Here is a 20,966-nt window from a genome sequence, read left to right on the forward strand (position 1 = left end):
GTAAGCTAGCAGGCTTTGGGGCTGTGGAATTTCATTTACATTGCTCTTTAACTATTTTGGTTTGTTACCTTTCCCCAGACACACCAATCCTATTGTGGAAAATGGACAAACTCATCCGTGCCAAAAAGTCATACAGGAAGTAAGTGCTTAACAGATGCTTGTGGAACAAGGCTTTCTTCCTTTTTCTTTACAAGGCTGTGGGTAACTAAAGTGAGATGGTACTGTCTTCTGGGTTCATAGGAAGATCCAATTTGTTGATAACAGTTTAAATTTCAATCAACAGAAGAATAGAATTATTCAAATATTTTTTACTTTAGATTTGATAAGAAAACAGACTGTGGGGTAATGAACTGAAAACCCAAAGAAGTAGAGAGAGATTATGTGAATCTTAGAGTTGCTAGGAGGCCTGATTAATACTAGCAGAAATTTTTTTGACAAAGCCATTTCTTCCTCATGGCTTCTGTTTCCCCGATATAAATGCACTTCTTTTTTCACTGAGGGTGATATGAGGATCAAAAGGCATGTTTTGAGAAGTGCTATTCAGACTCCAGGGGTGGAAACACCAAGTATCCTTAAATATTCACCAGTATCATATAATGCTATTTCATTAGCTCCAGTCCTTCTGTTCAAAATATTCTAAGTTGGAACTATAATCTTTAAACATCTCTTTCTCTATAGCTCGTACTAATCCTTTTCATCCTAAATCAGAAAGTCCAAAGTTCAGGAAAATTTATCTTTATCTTTTAGTGAAGTTAGACATGCTCCTCTTCCTGTTCTAAAGAGTTGCTGTGCTTCTCTCAAGAAGTGGTTGTGTTTTGGTGATGGATACTGTATTGAACTTTTTCTGTAAAGAAAGCTTTTTCCAAATTATTTGAAAACCAAACCAGATGTTATCAACTTGGGAGCATTTTTTTCAGCTCTTAGTTCATTGTTTTCTTTCTTGTGCTCTTTGACTCAGATATGGCCAGTTTTATCTGAGACTCTAAATAAACACCGGGCTGACAATCGGATTGTAGAGCGTTGTTGCAGGTGCCTCCGCTTTGCTGTTCGCTGTGTAGGCAAAGGATCTGCAGCCCTACTGCAGCCGCTAGTTACACAGGTAAATTCTCCCGAAGCTGGAAAGTGTAACGTGTACAGGATTTGACATAGGAGTCTTTAGAACAAAAACTCTGCTGATGAAATGAAACACTTTTGTACGTATTAAATACAAACTCAGAAATATTTGAAAGCAATAAGTAGTGCCCATGGTAAGTATGGTGCCTCTGAGGGAAGCAGCCTGTAATCTAGTCTGTGTAGTGATAGTTTAAATAGTACGTTTCCGTGTGAAATTGGGAAAAGAGAATGACTTTTTTAAAAATTTTTTTAATGTTTATTTTTGAGAGAGAAGAGAGAGAGCGCGCGCATGAGTGGAAGAGGGGCAGAGAGAGAGACACACACACAGGATCTGAAGCAGGCTCCAGACTCTGAGCTGACAGCACAGAGCCCGATGTGGGACTCGAGTCCACTAACTGCGAGGTCATGATCTGAGCCAAAGTCGGATGCTTAATGGACTGAACCACCCAGGCGCCCCAGGAAAAGAGAATGACTTTAATGCTCAGCTCTTCTATAGCAGTGCTAGGCATTTTTATACTAACTTTATTTTTTTTTCTAAGAGACAGAGCACAGGCTGGGGAGACACAGAGAGAGAGAGGGAGACACAGAACCCAAAGCAGGCTCCAGGCTCTGAGCTGTCAGCACAGAGCCCAATGCAGGTCTCGAACTCACAAACCACAAGATCATGACCTGAGCTGAAGTCAGACGCTTAACTGACTGAGCCGCCCAGGCACCCCACTAATTTTCTTTTTAAAAATGGGTCCTGTTGGGGCACCTGGGTGGCTCAGTTGGTTGTGCATCTGACTCTTGGTTTTGTCTCAGATCACGATCCCGGTGTCAAGCCCCACTTTGGGCTCTGCACTGAGCATGGAGTCTGCTTAAAATTCTCTTTCTCCCTCTGCCCCTCTCCCGACTTGTGCCCTCTCATGCGTGCGCGCTCTCAAAGGAAAATATGTGTCCTGTCAAAATTTGCTGTCTCTTGGCCCAAAGAGATTTTTTTTAAATCTCAACCACAGTTGGTCACATAAGTCTGTTATTTGTCAAGAAATAAGTTTGACTCTTATTTTTTTTAATGTTTGTTCATTCGTTTGTTTTGAGAGAGAGAGTGGGGGGGGGAGAGATAGAGGGAGAGCGAGAATCCCAAGCAGACTCCACGCTTCAGCATAGAGCCCAACATGGGGTTTGATCCCACAAACCGCGAGATCATGATTTGAGTCAAAATCCGGAGTCACATACTTAACCGACTGAGCCACCCATATGCCCCAAGTTTGACTCTTTTAATCACCAAGATTGATAGGTGATTGCAATGGTGTGACTCACTGAGGTTCTCCAAGATCATATTCACATCAAGAACTACTCTGTATGAGATGCCTATAGCTAGTGACTTAGATCACTAAGTAATTTGTGTTGATGTTAACCTTACAGCAGAGCCAGGACTGGATTGAGGCAAGTGAGGTGCCATGGGTACAAAATTAAAAGAGGCAAGGCAGAGTGTCCACCTTGCATTTGCAGTAAGTGCCTATCAGTTGACATAGGCATAACCCTGCCTCCTTTATGTTGCAGATTTGAGTAAAGTTTACATTTACTATATCCTGATGATGCCATATGTTTGCACTGCATATGTTTCCACCTTTGGTTAAGTGTCCCCTTTAGTGTAATACATTCTGGGTCAAAGAGAACTTGATTTAATGGCCCTTTGCTGTTAGAGGATACCCTCGTGACTTGGATTTTTTTTTTTTTTTAATTCCTGCTTATTAAGTATGTGACCAGCCTAATAGAGGAGCACCTTGTATAGGAAGTATGTTCTAAAGTCAGTACATGTGGGGGGAAAAAAAGTATTTTTTTAAATCCAAAATTCACAGGGTAGCAAACTAGAACCAGTGGGCCTGCCACGTATTTTTATAAATACAGTTTTACAAAGAAGAGGTAACCATGCTTATTCATTTAAGTATTCTCTATTGGCCAGTTTTGTGCTACTATGGCGCAGTTGCATAGACAGACTTGTAAGGCCAGCAAAGTCTAAAATTTTTACTATCTGGCCCTTGAAGAAAAAGTTTGTCAGCAACTGACGTAAATCATTCATTAAGCAGTAGAGCATACAGTTGAGTACCCAGTACCAAACAGATTCATAGCTCCCATCACCTGCCCATTCCATTCCGTGGTACATGCTAGTAAGAGTCAGTTACTTTGTCTTTCAGCCCCCACCCCATTCATTGAGTTGAATTTATATAATAAAATCAATACATGTGTTGTGATGGCATTTTAAACATATGAATGTACAGATGCCTCTTAATTTTTGGAGGAGAGTAGGGTACAAATCCTAAACAAATCATTTAATTTAAATATGTATATTGTATTAACATTTTTATTTTCTTGAGATCCAGGTATCTTGGTTGGGAATACTGTTTTACTTTAAATAGAGGGGTTTAGGAGAAACTCAAAATTTAAACAGTGCCTTCAGATTCTCCTTCAGGATGTTTGGTATTTTTAGCCCTGCTATGGCTATATGTGCCTTTTTTTTTTTTTTTTTTTTTTTTCTTAAGAATTCATCTTTAAGGCAAAAGGAACAACCTTTAGGTGTTGGGATTTATGCTACGGGTTTGCAAATAGCTTGGATGATAGCATCCTAATGGCTTTCAGCTTGATGTATTATACAACCCTCTTACAACATTGTTTTGGGAAGATAAAAGGTAAAAGGCTCGATAGGACTCTAAAGAGAGTACTTGAAAATTATTGAAGAATTGAGCCTTGTGTTTTAGGAAATGTTGCCAACAAGCTTTATTTACTATATTGTCTTAAAGAGAAGACACCACTCTGTGTCTGAATGTCTTCCTCCAGATACTTTCCTAAGTTGATACTTTTTTTGGGGTGTAAGAATTGAATTAACTGGTTTCTCCCTTGGCAGATGGTGAATGTGTACCACGTACATCAGCATTCTTGTTTCCTGTACCTTGGCAGTATCCTTGTGGATGAATACGGCATGGAAGAGGGCTGTCGGCAGGGACTACTAGACATGCTCCAGGTCTGTTTTCCCTGGGCAGTATCTTGGAGCGTCTGTAGGCTTAGCAGTGTGTTCTTCACCATCTCTTGAATTCTCTTGCTTCTCTATGTCTCTCCTCCAATCATGTTGATTTCCTAATAACAGGAATGTAGAAACTTTTTTTTTTTAATGTTTATTTTTGAGAGAGGGAGGGGCAGAGAGAGAGGGAGGGAGACCCAGAATCCAAAGAAGGCTTCAGGCTCTGAGCTGTCAGCACAGAGTCCTTCTTGGGGCTTGAACTCCCTAGCTGTGAGATCATGACCTGAGCCAAAGTCAGACGCTTAGCCAGTTGAGCCACCCAGGTGCCCTGGGAGGTAGAAACTTTCTAGTTGTTCTCTGGACAGACATGGCTTAGGAGAATGAGAGAAGAGATTGACCGTATGAATGTAAAGATCATTACAGCTATTACGGCCTAACTTATTTATACTCTCTAGAGATACGGTGTTTTGAGAGGTAGAGAAAGGAACAAATGGATGTAAAACAAAGGATCTCTAAGCTCAAGCATAATTCTGTTTTTAATTTCTTGCCTGGAAAAATCAGTGAACTAGCTCACTTAGCAGAGATGGTTTTAGAGTAAATAGCAAGCATTGGAAAATGCTCCTGATATATTGGTTTTTTTCCCCTTCTCGTCATAGGGAAGAAAATATATAAGGGAGTTAAATTATGATGCTCTTTTTCCCAAGATGTCTTTCCTTTAAACTGACATTTCATTGTTATTATTATTATTATTAAAATTTATAAAAATCTCCTTAGTGGACTAGACCACGTCTAATACATAAGCAGTCTTTACTTTGAGAAAATTCTAAAATTTTGAGAGGACATCTATCCAGTTTCATCAACTAAAATCTATACCCTTAACCCTTTCTGAAATGTGGACTTCACATATAAAAACTGTATCAACCGAGAAAGATTTCTGTCTTCCTTTTCTTGATTTTCATCCGTCTTTTTCTTTTCCTATCCGTTCTTCCTCCCTTTGTTCCTTTTGTGTATATTGTGATATTTAACAAGTCTGAATGCTGTTGCATTTATATACACATGTTTATTCTAAAATCACTGTTCTCTTTTAGGCACTGTGCATCCCCACCTTTCAGCTGCTAGAACAACAGAATGGGCTCCAGAATCACCCTGACACCGTGGATGACCTGTTCAGGCTGGCCACCAGGTCAGTCCTTCTGAAGAGCAACCCTTTCTTTTATTGCTCATCCCCATCACTGCTTCGTCTTGTCACGTAACACTTGACTGTTTGCTTCTCTATAAAATGAGGTCAGTGGAGTAGAGGTAGGTTAGTGATTCATAGCCCAAAGTTAAGTTGTGAGCTGGAATATCCCTGTAAGTGAGGAAGAGGAGCTGGATGGGAGCAGGAGAAAGCAGCTGGGTTTCTGTCACAAAGGAGGGAACATGCACAAGACAATAAAACCAGCTTTGTAAAAACATTTGAATAGAAAATCTCCAGAATCCCCTGTGGTTTTAACTTTTTATGATGCTGTGATATCATGCTTCACTTCACATTTTCCTTGAGGAAGCTTGGCATCCTTTAGATATCATATCTCAGAGTGAAAAAATTTTTAGGATTTTAAGGTGCCTTAGAAGTTCACTTTGCAGTTCTGCCCCCAGCCTTCCACCCCCATTATTGCTTAAATTCCTTTTACCGATAACACTGATGATATTATTCCCAACACTGAAGGAATATTATTACTTATTTAGTCCCTGGACAAAAGAATCGAAAACAAATCAGTTAGTGAACATAAAAGCATTTTTTAATTAATTTTTTTGAGTTTGTTTATTTACTTTGAGAGAGACCGAGGGAGAATCCCAAGCAGGCTCCACAGAGTCAGCACAGAGCCTGACTTGGGACTTGAACTCACAAAACTGTGAGATCATGACCTGAGCTGAAATCAAGAGTCAGATGCTGAACCAACTGAGCCACCCAGGCACCCTGAACATAAAATCATTTAAAAATTATTCAAAATAAATTGTTACATATAATTATACAAGTAATGTATGTTTTATCATTTATAAATGCAAAGTAGTATCAACTCCTTCATCTCAGGATTAAATATCAAACACTTTTTTGGTTAGTTTTTGGACAAGTTAGAAACACCTTTGTTGTTGATATGAGAGAACTGTTGGGTGAGCTCTCCAGTCTCTGTTTTCCCAGTGTGTCTTCCTTGAAAAACTAATCCCCAGAGATGCTCTTTACACAAATGCTTACCTGGTGAAATAAATTTAGAATATATAGTATCTTTTTCATGGAGATTCTCCATGTATGTTAAAGGATCTGAAAAGTCTTATGGGAAATTGAGTGGAAAGTTTAGGGAGTTCCTATGTACCCACTGCACCTCTCCGCCACGCCCCCAACCTCCACAGTCTTCCTCACTGTCAGCATCCCCACTAGTGTGGTCTGTTTGTTGGAATTGATGAATCCTGTATTGGCACATCATTATCACCCAAAGTCCATAATTTACTTTAGGATTCATTCTTGGTTTACCTTGTATGGGTTTGGACAAATGTATAATGGCATGTATCCACCATTATAATATCACATGGAATAGTTTAATACCCTCATTCCCGGTGCTCCACCTGTTCAGCCCTCCCTCACCCTGTACCCCTAGCAACCACTGACCTTTTTTACTGTCTCTATCTATAATTTTGCCATTTAGTCTGGCTGCTTTTAGAGTCTAATCCTGTCATTTATACCTAGCCTGTCTTTCCAACCCAGGTTTATTCAGCGTAGTCCTGTTACCTTGCTGAGGAGCCAAGTGGTCATCCCTATCTTGCAGTGGGCCATTGCCTCTACTACCCTGGACCACCGGGATGCCAATTGTAGTGTCATGAGGTTCCTACGAGACCTCATCCATACAGGGGTTGCCAATGATGTAAGTATAAACATTGTACCTTTCTACTTTGCAGCTCATCATCTTTTCGTAGCTCTTCCTTATTTCTTAGAGAATTTCCAGATTCTCCTTTTTGATCTGTATTTGATTTGTACATACCATTCACTAACCAAAACATCAACTATTTATAGCCTCTACTAAGTGCTGTAAGCTGTATAAAGCAGTATAAAAGTATTTCTCCTCCCATGTCATTCAGTGTTTAGTTGAAAAGATAAATAGATATAAACATTTAAATAATAATAGGAAGGTAGTATTTGATTGCCAAATGAGTGATAAAAGTCATGATTGCTATGAGATCAGAGGAGGGAAATCTTTTTGGTCAGAAGTAGGTTGGGAAGTGGGTTAATTTCTGGACAAAGAGGGACCTCAGTGGGGCCATTAGATATAGGTAGAATTTGGATGGATTGGAGAGGGGAAGATAGTCTTAAGCATAAATCATAATCAGAGAAAGTCAGGATAGTTCTAAGTATGTTAGACAATTAAGAGACCTGTGGCTGGAGTAGTAAAATGGTTCACAAAATTTTCAAAGTTAGATTTGGGTAAATGTGGAATAGAATTGAAGGTAACAGCAGTGGAGAAATAGCCACTATTTGAATGGGCTACTTATTTAAGAAACTAGAAATGAAAAGCAGTTTATAAAAAGTTATTTTTTTCTGAGATACTAGAAATATATATATTCAAAGACTATAGGAAGGAAGAAAATAAGTTTTTGAATCCAGCTATTAAGTATACACTTTCTTCTCCAGGAAAGAGGAGTTACTAGGTGGAAAGTTGAAATTAGAACATATCTTTTGCTCTTACTTCCTTATAGCACGAAGAAGACTTTGAATTACGGAAAGAACTGATTGGACAGGTGATGAACCAGCTTGGACAGCAACTTGTTAGCCAGCTGCTCCACACATGCTGCTTTTGTCTCCCTCCCTATACCCTACCGGATGTGGCTGAAGTGCTCTGGGAGATCATGCAGGTTGACAGACCGGTAAGCTTGTTTTCATGAAGAACCCATTCTCACAGTTCTAAACTTTGGTTTCGGGAGGCTGACTATAACTTTGAAACCAGCCCTGTTATATATCCATGGAGCTTAACCTAGGCATATTACTAAGTTTATTAGATGAAGGGGCCTATGGAAGGCCAATAGTTCATTATTAGGTTTTTGAAAGTATGTTTGTGTCACTATCATAGGGTTTATATTCCCTGAAGTGAATACTAAGCTTTGAATTCAGCTATGTGGCTGACCACTGAGAAATTTGTTCACTTGTGAGATGCCCATATATCAGTTATACAGTGTTCTAGGTTATTCGAGAAGTGTTAATTCACTTCAAGCTCCTTAGATAGCACTGTATGAGTTTCCTTGGTAAATCTAGCGAAAGCTTTTGGGGATATAGAAATATAAAATTAGCTCACAATGTACACTTGGATTTGTTTCTTCTTTGGATTAATTTGCATCTTGTTTCAGTTCTTGCACCAGCTCATTTATCACCTGAGCATGGAACGTTTTTTTAGGCTATCCAGTAATGTCCAAGTAATTTCAGTATGGGCCACATGATCATAAATCGGGGTTATGTGTACTGCATGAAAGTTTTGAGCATAGTGGTAAAGTATATATATAGCCTGTACACTAGAATGTGTAATCTTTAATATTAATATAAAAGCAGTTCAGAAAAGTGCATAGTTGGTTCTAGTTAAAGTGAGCTAGCTGTCTTCCAGAACCACAGAAAATTCCAGATATACAAGTTTATTGTAACCTTTAAGTCTGTGTACATCTCAACGTTGTCTCCTGCTTTGTATCATTGATGGCAGTTGTTAGCCTCAATTTCAGCAATTTCACAAAACAAAGTATACTTTTATTGTTAGAATCTCATGTCACTGAAGGGCGCCTGGGTGGCTCAGTTGGTTAATGGTCCAACTTCGGCTCAGGTCATGATATTGCAATTCATGAGTTTGAGCCCCCACATTGGGCTCTGTGCTGACAGCTCAGAGCCTGGAACCTGCTTCAGATTCTGTGTCTCCCTCCCTCTCTCTGCCCCTCCCCCACTCGCATTCTCTCTTTCAAAAGTAAACACTAAAAACATTATTTTAACTTAAAAAAATCTCTATCACTGAGCTGAAAGTTCTGCCTTCAATTTATGTGTTCATCTCCAAAGTTCAGTGATTAATGTATATTGCCTTAGCATTTGCTTTACTTGATCTTTGGCTCAATCAAACAAAAGACAGTCATATATAGGGCAGATGCTTAATAAATTTTTAACATTTTCTTTATATTTATACTTCAGAAATAGCCACTTGAACTTTAATTCCTATATATCAAACTCTTGAGACTTCTATGTGACTTTGGTTCCATCAGATACCTCTGCAGTTCTTCCATGGGAACTTGCTTCAGGAATAAAATAGTGTCTACAGTGCCTGTTGCTGGTTGTTCAGTATGTTCTGTTTCAATCTTATACAGCAATATTTTTGTATTTTTCTAAAGAAAGTACTCAGTGGGCCCCTCAAGACCAACAAGTTTAATTCCAGAAGTCATTGACATGAGAAAAAAAATTTGCATGCTCTTTTCACTTTTTTACAAATATACTTGGTTCCCAACTAACAAAACTTGTTTTGTCAATTTAACTTTATAAAAACATTCTTGATTTCTAAACATGTGGTTAAGTGCTAACAGAAGCAGAAAATTAGAACAGCAAGGTTAAGCAGGAACAAAAACCAGATAGCCATAGGCTCTTAAGAGTTTACTGTATAGATACCCACAGAATGTGTGTCAAGAAATTTAAAGTGATTGTTTTATATAAATATCAACCTGAAACGGAGTTTTTGTAAAGGAACTCTTACATAAATTTGGGTTGTCTGTACCCCAACAGCTGATTAAAATTCTAATGATGTAAACCCAAAGAAAATTTACATTCTTTTTCTTTTTAAGTTTATTTATTTTTGAGAGAGAGAGAACGAGTGGTGGGGAGGGGAAAGAGTTTCAAGCAGGCCGCATGCTCAGCAGAGCCCAGCATGGAGTTCCATCTCACAGCTGCAAGATTACCACCTGAACCAATATCAAGTCAGATGCTCAACTGACTGAGCCACCTAAGCACCCGAAAATTTGCATTCTTGAGCACTTTCATAGTCATACCATTTCCAAAATTCACACAAATTCTTCAGTAGAAGATGGCATATCATCTTTGTTGTGTGACTTGAATAAACTATTTAAACTCTTAACTCTGTTCTTCCTTTTCTTTGTTGGATACCCATCTGGCAAATTTATTCGTTGTTTCCAACCAAATTTTTCAGATGATGCTGAAACCCATTGTGTGCTAGCTAGTTTTTGCTTTTTAGTTTAGTTTCTTACTGTTCTTTTTTTTTAATGTTTATTTATTTTTGAGTGAGAGAGAGAGTGCAAGCTGGGGAGGGGCAGAGGGGGGTGGAGGGGAGACAGAATTTGAAGCAGGCTCCAGGCTCTGAGCTGTCAGCACAGAGCCTGACGTGGAGCTCGAACTCACGAACTTCAAGATCATGACCTGAGCCGCAATCGGACGCTTAATGGACCCAGGTGCTCTGTTTCTTATTGTTCTTGTTTGGGGGTGTACTGTAGTTAACTCACAGGCTATTTTTGGATGCCAAAACTATCAATTAAGCGTTCTTCCTGTATCTCTTTTCCCTGTGTGTTTTTATCTTTAGTAGAGTGTTGTCTTTCTTGGGGGCAGCATTTGGAGAGCGATACTTCTTAAGCATTTATAATGGAATATTTACTTTTGCTCTGGTTTGTTATAAGTCAACATATTGGGGGAATATATAATGTAAAAGTTCAGTTATAAAAAAGGTTATCTTACTGCTGAAAACTGACCAAAGTATACATCCTATTTAAGAAAGGCATGAAAAATTAGAGTGGACTCAAAGAAAAACAGTTCATTGAAAATAAGAACCCAGAGGAAGTCTCCAGAATTTTGATTATTAGTTTGAAGAGGAAGGAAGTAAAGGGAATAGGGGCAGACAGGTTACTATCAGGTTATGCTCAGATAGTAAATAATATTCTTTTAAATAGCAACCAGAGTGAGCAACAAAATTTTCTGACTCAGAGTACAGGTAGGTATCATAAAGAAGTGACTGGAAATTACTATTCTCCTAAGAGAGATGACCTTAAAATCCTTAGGGTTCTGGATTCATATTATATTATGTATATATAATTTTGACATATTTACTTACTGTACTTTTTGCCCTTGCTTTTTGTGGTACTGAACTTTTGCCTTTGACCTTTTCACCAAAGAGTTTTCTGGCAGCTGTTTAATTTTTTTGAAATTAAAAAGTTTACCATTAAACTTCTGGCAGAAGTTTAATGATAGGAATAGAACAGTAGCATCATCAGAAAAGACTTCACTTCCAAAGTAGAAGGGCTCTTTCTGAAATGATGCCTGCTACTACTTCTTTGAATGGAAGTCTAGGTTTGCCTTCCTTTGCAGACTGTTCCAAACCCCAGAGGGTTGAAAGGCCTAAAGATAGTACTGCTTTGTTAATTCCTTTACTTGCTTCCAAGTCTGGAAGAACTAATGCTGCTAAGAAAAACCTGTGAGTCTTTGTTATTACTTGTAGGGTCCAGTTGAGTAAGTCCTGTCTCCTCTTATAACTCTTACCCTCTTCTCTGCACAGACTTTTTGTCGATGGTTAGAGAATTCCTTGAAAGGTTTGCCAAAGGAGACAACCGTGGGAGCCGTCACAGTGACACACAAACAACTTACAGATTTCCACAAACAAGTCACTAGGTGAGTGATGTGGGGTTTTGGGGTTCATTTTTTTGTCTTTTTAAGGAATATAAACAGAAGCTGAGGTGTGCAGGAAAAAATACATCTTTGTTTCTTATACCAAATTTACCTAAGAGTATATTTCTTGTGTGCCTTTGTAAACTCACAATTTACTGTCTGTTTACATTGAATTGCACAAATTGGCATTAGAAAGAAACCAGTCTGGGGGGGAAATATCATCATGCTGTATAGGTGTGCATCAGTTTTACTGTACAAATGTATTAACTGGTATCAGATCTTAATGGGTAAGTGGAAGCATTATTTCTTCCAAAAGAAAAGTGCATTGAGCAGCCCACTGCCCTTCATAAGATCTGTCTTTATCTTTCTGAAGTCCTTCTCTGTTCTCATCCATATTCAGGTGTCAGGAATGCAGATGTGAATAGGTGAAGCATTAGTTGTGAAACATAGATGATGTAAGCTGCAGTGAATTGGAAAATTTTCACCACGCCTAAAGATATTGAAATTCTAATATTTTGAGATAGGGAGCGTGCACATGTACGTGAGCCAGGGAGGGGCAGAGAGAGAATCCCAAGCAGGCTCCGCACTGTCAGCACAGAGCCTGACGTGGGGCTCCATCTCACGAACCGTGAGCTCATGACCTGAGCTAAAATCAAGAGTGAGATTGCTTAACAAACTGAGCCACCCAGACACTCCTTTAGGTATTGACTTATATTCACACAGTGGTGGAATGATTTATAGGTCTGATAATGTGTGTTACAGTAAGGTTTGGTGATAGTGAAAACACTGGAAATATTCTAATTGCCCATCAAGAGAGAATAATTAATAGAATGTAACTAAATTGGCACTAAAAAAAGATGCAAGAATATGCATGTGATGATATACAAAGTGTATGATACAGGGAAAAAAATAACAGTATCATATAACCCAACTTGTACGACAATTTAAAAAAATTTTAATTGTCATAAAATACCATAGAATTTACCGTTTCAACCATTCAACCATTCTTAAGTGTGCTGTTCATAGTGTTACATACATTCACATTGTTGTGCAATTCCAGAATTTTTTTTCATCTTATAAGGCTGAAACTATAACCATTAAACAGCTCCCTCTCTTCCTGTCCCCTAGTCCCCAGCAACCATTATTCTACTTTATGTTTCTATGATTTGACTACTCTAGATATTTCATACAAGTGAAATCATATGGTATTTGTCCTTTTGTGACTCACTTAGCATAACGTTCTCAAGGTTCATCCGTGTTGTAGCATTTGTCAGAATTTCCTTCCTTTTTAAGGCTGAAAAACATTCCATTTTATGTATATACTACATTTTATTTATTCACTCATCTGTTGATGGACATTCGGACTGCTTCTACCTCTTGGCTATTGTAAGTAATGCTGCTATGAACATAAGTGTACAAATATCTCTTCAAGATCCTGCTTTCAGTTCTTTTGGATTGAGAAGAATTCTCAACACTGTCCTTTTCCTCACTGGATGGTCTTTGGTACCCTTATTGAAAATCATTTGAGGGGCGCCTGGTGGCTCAGTCAGTTAAGCATCTGACTTCAGCTCAGGTCATGAGCTCACAGCTCAGAGGCTGGAGCCTGCTTTAGATTCTTTCTGTGTCTCCCTCTCTTTTCTGCCCCTCCCCCGCTTGTGCTCGCTCGCTCTCAAAAATAAACATTAAAAAATTAAAAAAAAAAAAGAAAGAAAATCATTTGAGCATATATGCAAGGGATTTATTTTGGGCCCTCTCCTCTATTCCATTGATCTCTTTGTCTTTATGTCAGTACCATACTGTTTTGATTACTATGGCTTTCTAATAATTTTGAAATTGGGAAGTGTAAGACCTCCAACTTTGTTCTTTGTCCAAGATTATCTTGGCTATTCAGGGTCTTTTGAGATTCCATGTGAATTTTAGGGTAGATTATTTTCACAAAAAAATGTCATTAGAAGTTTTGATAGGGATTGCATCAGATCTATAGATTGCTTGGAGTAGTATTGACATCTTAACAATTTAAGTGTTCCAGTCCATGAACATGAGATGTCTTTACATTTATTGGTGTCTTTAATTTCTTTCAGTAACATTTTATAGTTTAAGTATTATAGTCTTTTTGATGCTTCTATAAATGAACAAACTTGTACTTTATTTTTTTTAATTTAATTTTCATGTATGGTATGTATGTATTTTCAAGTAATCTCTACACTCAGTGTAGGGCTCAAACTCACAACCCCAAGATCAAGAGTCACATGCTCCACCAACTGAGCCAGCCAGATGCCCCTAAAGACTTTTATTTGTTGTTGTTGTTGTTATTGTTTTAATGTTTGTTTATTTTCGAATCAGGAAGGGGTCGAGGCAGGGGATGGGGGGGGAACACAGAATCTGAAGCAGACTCCAGGCTCTGAGCTGTTAGCACAAACCCAAGAACCGTGAGATCATGTCCTGAGCCAAAGTTGGATGCTTAACCGACTGAGCCACTCAGGTGCCCCTCAACTTGCACTTAAAAGCTGTTTTATTGTATGTATTATACATACACATAGTAAATTTCTGGAAAGATACACAGCTAGGACCAGGATCGGAGAGGAGGGAAGACCTTTCACTTTTTATTTCATAACTTTCTCTACTTTTTTTCAGGAGCATGTGGTATACTTTTATAAATAACACCAGACCTAGTTTTTAAAGGGGGAAGAAAATAAAGGTTAGGCGATGGTACAAGGGTTACTTTTCTTTTCTGAGACTTGATTTCTTAATCTTACTTTGCAAAATGGTTTACTTTCTCATCTCCCGGAGTTTCTCCAGTAATTGTGTTAATTTGTTAAAATCCCAAACCTATGAGTGATGTTATTTTGTAGCTTACTAAGTGTCTTAACGTCATGTCCCCAAAGTAACTGACTTTTAGCCACAGATCAAGTGACATGCATGACTGAAACATAGCATGTGACTACCTTCATGCCACATTTTGGCAGAAGAAGGGAATTTCCCCTCTTCTAGATAGGTGTGTATTGACTGGGATAACTTCACAAAATTATGTTCTTTTCACTATGAGTCTTCACAGTAGAAGTAGAATTACACCTACAAGCTGTCTCAGGAGAAAGAGTGTGGCTTCTTTCTGCTATTTTTTGCTGTATTCCATCTAGTATTGGTCAGTAGAAGAGCAGGATCAGACTGGCTCTAATTTCCATAAAGCAAATGGGAGTCTGGGGAGAGAACCCTCAAAGGACTAGGCTTACAGTCAAGGCTATTGGCTTGAATGTTGTCACTGAACTTCAGCTTATTCATCTGCAAAATAGGGTTAGTAATACCTATCTTATTCACAAGGGTTATTAGGAGATACCACATGGAAATCTGAAGATTTGTCACGTAGTAGGTGATCAGTGAATGTTAACTTTCTCCATGGAAAAGAACCTGCTGGAATGTCATTATGCACTTACAAAGCTAGCCGGAGCATGTCTCCTGACAGCTCTAAGGCAACCACCCACACATTCTAAAATAAGTCTCCACCAAACCTGTATTCCCTTATCTGGGCTAATCTGTGACAAATAGAATGATAGAGAAAGAAAAGTCATGGAATTCCCTAATTAAAGGAGAACTGAGGGGCACAGAGAAGGAACCCAAACAATGCAATGTTACAAACAAAAACATCTGTGATCTTTGCCCTGTGATCTGGGGAAATGAAGATGCACTACCAACTTGGCCTACTTGATCTCTCATCGCTGAACAAGTTCTGCAGCTCCTCCTATAGTAGGCTGTGACAGTGGTGGGAAATGAACAGAAGATGTAATGTTAAGGTGCTAGAGAAAAGGTTTGAGATTGCTCACCTCCTCATAGTAATTCTCTTTCTCTAGTATGCACGTTGCCCTTGAACCTTCTGTTCCATGCATGACTCAGTCTCCCTTTTGAAGTTGAGGTCCTGTAACTCCTGCCTCAACATGTTGCTTTGTTTGCCATTCTAGCAGGGAAGGTAAACTGGTTCAGTTTCATTTCAGCAAGTCCAAGCCTGTTTTTCACATAGTACTGGTAATTAATTAATTCCCTAACATCTTTAGTTGGTCAGCTTCTGCTGGGGCTTTTCATTCTGCAATAATCATTCTTGGTCTCCAAGCACCACTAATTATGACTAGAAGAAATCCTGCCATCATTTCCCATTTCTCTATGTTGGTGTTTATTCTCGGACTCTTATCACTTGCATGATGATCTCGAGGTCAGGAGATGTTGAATAAAGGAAGCATGGACACTAGAGTTAGAGGCCAGTATGGGGCTGTCTTCTTGCTCAAGTTGTTAGAGCCTGTTTACTCTCTGTTATGCACCAGAACATTGGGTGAAAAGGGTTGCATTTCTCAACAAACCGCTACTAGGATTATGGGGCTTGAGGAATGGTCACCATAAAAGTATTCAGAAGTATGGTGAAAGGATTGGAATTGTGGGACTGGAAGCCAGAAAATAGAACCTAGAAAAATAGTGGCCATTTTAAATGAATGAAATGGAAAATAATTGCCAGAAGGTTTGAGGCAGAAAACAAAATACTTGTAGCTTTTACGTTTTTCTTTTTTAAAAAAATTCATTTCTTTGGGCTTAATCACCAAGGAAGGACACATTAAACATTTGGCTGCAGCTCCGGACACCAGAGCACTTGCCCACAGGACTAGGAGTGGAGCTGAGCTGGTTCGAGATGCTGGCCTTACCCCTCCTTCACCCTGGCTCACCACAGATCTCTGTACTTGCATTTTGGTTTCGGCACTTTTTCTCCTGTGTCACAAGAGAGGCAAGGAGTGGAGTTATCGTGCTCTTCCAGATTAAACCAAGCTGTCTGTTTGAGAAGGGTCGAATTTAAAACACATAAGGCTTTAGGATAGCAAAAGAATCTTAAGTCCCCATTGCTGTCCCACAGTTTAACTGTTTCCTGTTACCATAGTTCGTTACAATAGCATGCCTCACAGTGGCTTCTTTTGGGTTACACATCTTCCTTTGTGACAGTGGAAGCGTGAGTGATATGTGCTCGCCGCCCCAACTACCTCCTTTGTAGTCAGTATTGATTTGGAAATAGACTGAGGAAGGTAATGGTTGTATTGAAACATGTTAAATTCACAAATGGCAGAATTTCAATAAACCCAGAAGACTTCATCATTTTCATTACATTGTTAAGATGAAGAGAGACTGGAAGAAAGTTTCTAGAATATTCTGTTGAATCGAATCCTGGAGTCTAAATCAAGGTTCATAATGATATTTCAGACCTTATAGTAGGTGGGGAAATCCAGATGTAGGCACTAAGGGGATAGTTCTTATTCCACCTTCTCTGTGGAGTCATTATGTTAGCAATTCCTTCCCGGGTGTTTAACTGTTAAGAGAAGGAGAGAGCACTTTTCTTCTGAAGATGAACCCTAGGTGGGAGTCTGTGGTTCCTAAGTTTTTCTGAGCCAAAGAGAAGGTTGCAGAAGGATGAGCATATTAGGAAGTACTTCCTTTTACACTGTTTTTAGCTTAGCTTTATGTTTAGTTACCAACACTGGTTATGCAGACTGACAACAAAAGAATGAAGCGAGCGTCAACTGATTTCTTGGTGACCGTTTTGGACAAAAGAGGCCTTTTGAAAAAACAGGGTCAGATGAATATTGGGCTATTCAAACCCCATCTCACTGCTTGCCTAAGGACCAAGTCCTGCTTCCTCCTTCTCCCTTTCTACATGTCTTAAGCCTTTCCTATCTCCTCTCCCTTCTCCTCCCACAGGAGGAAACCCTGAGCAGCCTGTTCAACTAGAAAATCAATGACTGATAGAGACTTAGTTGCTGGACTGGGCTTTGTAAACAAAATCTGCCTTTGGAAGAGAACGAGGAAACCAGGGTCTTTTAGTTCAGCTTGTAGAGTTAAAATGATCAGCCTGAGGTGGATATGCTTGCTTTTTTACTTGGGAGTTCTGGCTTTCTTGTGTTTATGTCAGGGGCTTCAACCAAGTGTTGAACTGATTTAATCCTCCAGACATTATGAGGTCAGTAATAGATGCGGCAACTGAAGCAGCTTGGTAACTCGCCCAAGAGTGGTGGACCCAAGATTCAAACCTTGGCAGTTTTTCTCCATATACTCTTTGGAAACCATACAGCATATAATTATTATCATATGCAGTAGTTAGTATTTGCCTTTGAGTTACAGAAAGATCAGAAGCAGTCAAGAGACAGTAGAGAGAGCTCCAAGCAGAGCGGAGATCCTTCTCTGTGTACTTCAGTGTTGCGGTTGTTTTTCAGCATATTGTGTCTTTCTCCTGAGTCAGGGAACCATCCTGCCTTTTCTTTTCCAGTGCTGAGGAATGTAAACAAGTTTGCTGGGCCTTGCGAGACTTCACCAGGTTGTTTCGATAGCTCACACTCCTGCACTGTGCCTGTCACCCAGGTGAGTGTCTCAGCTTTTTCCCTGGCTTTCAGGAATGCTTGGGGATGACGTAGGTTTTAATGCCCATCATGGGACTTATTACTATAGCTGGTCAGGGAAGGACTTCACAGTTTAACACTGCTGAACAGCTAGGAAATGCAGGGCCCTGATTTTCTTGGGCTAAGGCAGCCAGTATTGTCAGCTTCTTTTGCATGCCGTCTTCACCCCCACAGGAAAGTTATTATAGAAGAGCTAAAATAAATAAATAAATAAATAAAAATCTTCCTGTAATCTTCTTACAGACATTTTAGGGTGGTAAATGTGTATATTAAACGAATAAGTATTTTTTAACCTGGCTACCTTGGTGAAAACAGTGCTGACCTAAAGTTGACTGTGATTACATGACACCATTTCCCTAAAATTTACCTTCTAGATCAATGAGCAAAGATACTTATTCTTACCACTTTTATAGTCTAGATGCTGAAATGCCAGGTTTTTATCACTTTTATCGTCCGAATGCTGAAATGACCAAGGCCAGAGGTATAGGGAAGGTGTAGGAAAGCCTCTTTGTCTAGCTCTTGATCATCAGTTTTTCTCCGTGTGCTTCCTAACACTCGTTCTGAGGTAAAGCAAGAAGCTTAACTGAGGACAGAAAGGACTGGGTAGTGGGATTTGGGTGCCAGTTTCTTCACTGAGAGAAGAAAGGCAGCTCTCCTCTTAAGCCCCACCTTTGATGTCTTAGGCAGAATTTATTCTCCCAGGAGGCAATTCTCAACGAATGTGCAGCACCTCCCTGGCGGTTTCTGTTATTAAATGCACCAGTAGATTAAGGGACTCTTCAGCAGTGCCTAACCACACCAGAAATTATTTCTAAACTTTGGTTCTTTAATAAGTAGTGATATCATTTGGGATCTTCAAGTTTTGCAGTGTCAGGAATAGCTAACATTGATACACTCAGGCTTCTTAGTGGACAGCTATGAATGTTGATAGCTAACGTTTATGGTGCCTTTACTGTGTGTCAGATACTGTTTCCAGTGCTTTATAAGATAATCCTCAGGCGGTTCTGTGAGTTAGTGACCGTTTTTATTCCCGTTTTACAGGGGAATAGAGGTTCCAAGTGTTAAACGATTTGCGTGATTGTCACAGTCAGTAATTTATAGAGCTACGATACAGGTGTGGACATTGTGGTGCCAGAGTCCTCACTTTTAACCATGGTACTTAATACTTTTACAGAGTACCTTTTCATACAGACTAAATCAGTGGTTTTTAAAATTTTGTGAGCAGGCAGAGTCTTCCTTCAGGCTAAACTCTTGCATGAAACCCCAGTATATAAACAGACTGAAATCGATATTTTGTGGTTGGTTTGGGGTGGGCAGCCTGGACCTGTTGGTTCGCTCTACCCCCAACATACGTTCCCTAGTTTCCACAGCACACTCAGAATCAGAAAAGGGCTGCAGACTGTATCGTTAAAGCAGAAGCTGTCTTGAAATCACCAGTAAAAAATCCAACTTCTTCTTTTTTTTTTTTTTTTTAAACTGAGTCCTTGTTGCAGAGGGTAGAATGAGGTACCTGACCAAGTAGAGAAACGTCTGCCTTGACTTTATAAGAAGCTTACTATGTCCTGGACCACAATTATTGACTGTTTCCTCTCTTTGTCAGGAATGTCTTTTTTAATTAGAAGACAGGAAGAAAACAAAAACCAGACTGTGTCCCACAATCAGAAACCTCCATTGTGGCAGAGGGGCCTTCACCGCCACCAGGGCGTCCCGCCAGACAGGGAGAGACTCCAGCCTTCAGAGGCCATCCTGAGGAGTTCCTGTTTGGGGGTGTGAGGGAAAATCAGCGCGGTTTAAAAAAAGATGGCTGTGGCCTGTCCGGTGTGGTGGGAGGGGAGCTGGTTTCCTGGTGAACTTGTTTCAAAAGGAAAAGTAATTTTAAAGAAATAAAAAAGGAAACAAAAAAAAAGGAAAACTAAACTGAAACCAGAACTGAAACGTTCACTTGGCAGCAGTGACATGCACACATACACACACGTACCTACACACACATGCTAACATGCATGTGCACATACAATAAAATAAAAGTACAAATTTTTATGAAGCAGAAACCATTTACTTAGAGAAAATGGGAATTCAGATGAAATCGCTGCAATTGGAAGAAAAGGGTCAGGATCCTCTCTTAAGGTTTTCTATTGTTTTTTCCTCTTTCTCTCCCACCCTCCCTTCTTGCCCTTTCCCCCTCCTCTTTTAACGAAAACGAGTAGAAATTTATCGCACTCTCCCAGCATTTCTTCCCACCTCTAGAGTTGCTCAGACGAGGAGCCTATTTGTTTTATATCATGGTCACATCAGTGATACCAGGACCTGTGAGGGCCAAAATTCATGTATATCCCAACCCTGACTCTATCCAATCTCTAAATCCACTTCCAATCCACAGTGGGTTGTCATCAGCCAAAATTAGGGTGAGTGGGATATAAATGTATATTCTAAGTTTTAGGGTTTTTTTAAGATTTTTTTTTTTTTTTTTTTTTTTTAATTTTTCACCCACAGACAGGAGAGAGGGAAAAAGGAGGGTGGGTGGGAATATGAGGGAAAGTGTTTACAGGGCTAACTGTATTTTACTAAAAAATGTGGAAATTATTTGACTTTGTTGGGGGGTGAGGCGGGAGAGGGAAGCCCAAAGCTGATCTTAATGTTTTAAAGGAGTTGCAGCCCTGCACAGGTGTTAGATTTGAGGGCACTGTTCTGTCTGGTGTTACAGCCATCTCAAGAACAAATCAACAGCAACAAAACAAACAAACAAACAAAAAGAAAAGAAAAGAAATAAATTTTTAAAATTTAA

General features: G+C 39.4%; 1 protein-coding gene across 2 annotated transcripts in view; it reads left to right on the forward strand.

The window, feature by feature from the left end:
• The window catches only part of TNPO3 (transportin 3), an 80,251-nt gene extending 59,285 nt beyond the window's left edge, over nt 1–20,966 (forward strand). For both annotated transcript variants that reach the window (XM_040472004.1, XM_040472005.1), the window contains 9 exons: nt 79–139; nt 959–1,099; nt 3,998–4,114; nt 5,200–5,294; nt 6,852–7,008; nt 7,838–8,005; nt 11,656–11,768; nt 18,055–18,146; nt 19,785–20,966. In XM_040472004.1, coding sequence (XP_040327938.1) covers nt 79–139; nt 959–1,099; nt 3,998–4,114; nt 5,200–5,294; nt 6,852–7,008; nt 7,838–8,005; nt 11,656–11,768; nt 18,055–18,115 — 913 coding nt within the window. In that variant the 3' untranslated portion in view covers nt 18,116–18,146; nt 19,785–20,966. The remainder of the gene's footprint in view (nt 1–78; nt 140–958; nt 1,100–3,997; nt 4,115–5,199; nt 5,295–6,851; nt 7,009–7,837; nt 8,006–11,655; nt 11,769–18,054; nt 18,147–19,784) is intronic.

The sequence above is a fragment of the Herpailurus yagouaroundi genome, unplaced genomic scaffold (assembly GCF_014898765.1).
Source record: "Herpailurus yagouaroundi ecotype Mexico unplaced genomic scaffold, PumYag 100, whole genome shotgun sequence".
Classification (NCBI taxonomy): Eukaryota; Metazoa; Chordata; class Mammalia; order Carnivora; family Felidae; genus Herpailurus; species Herpailurus yagouaroundi.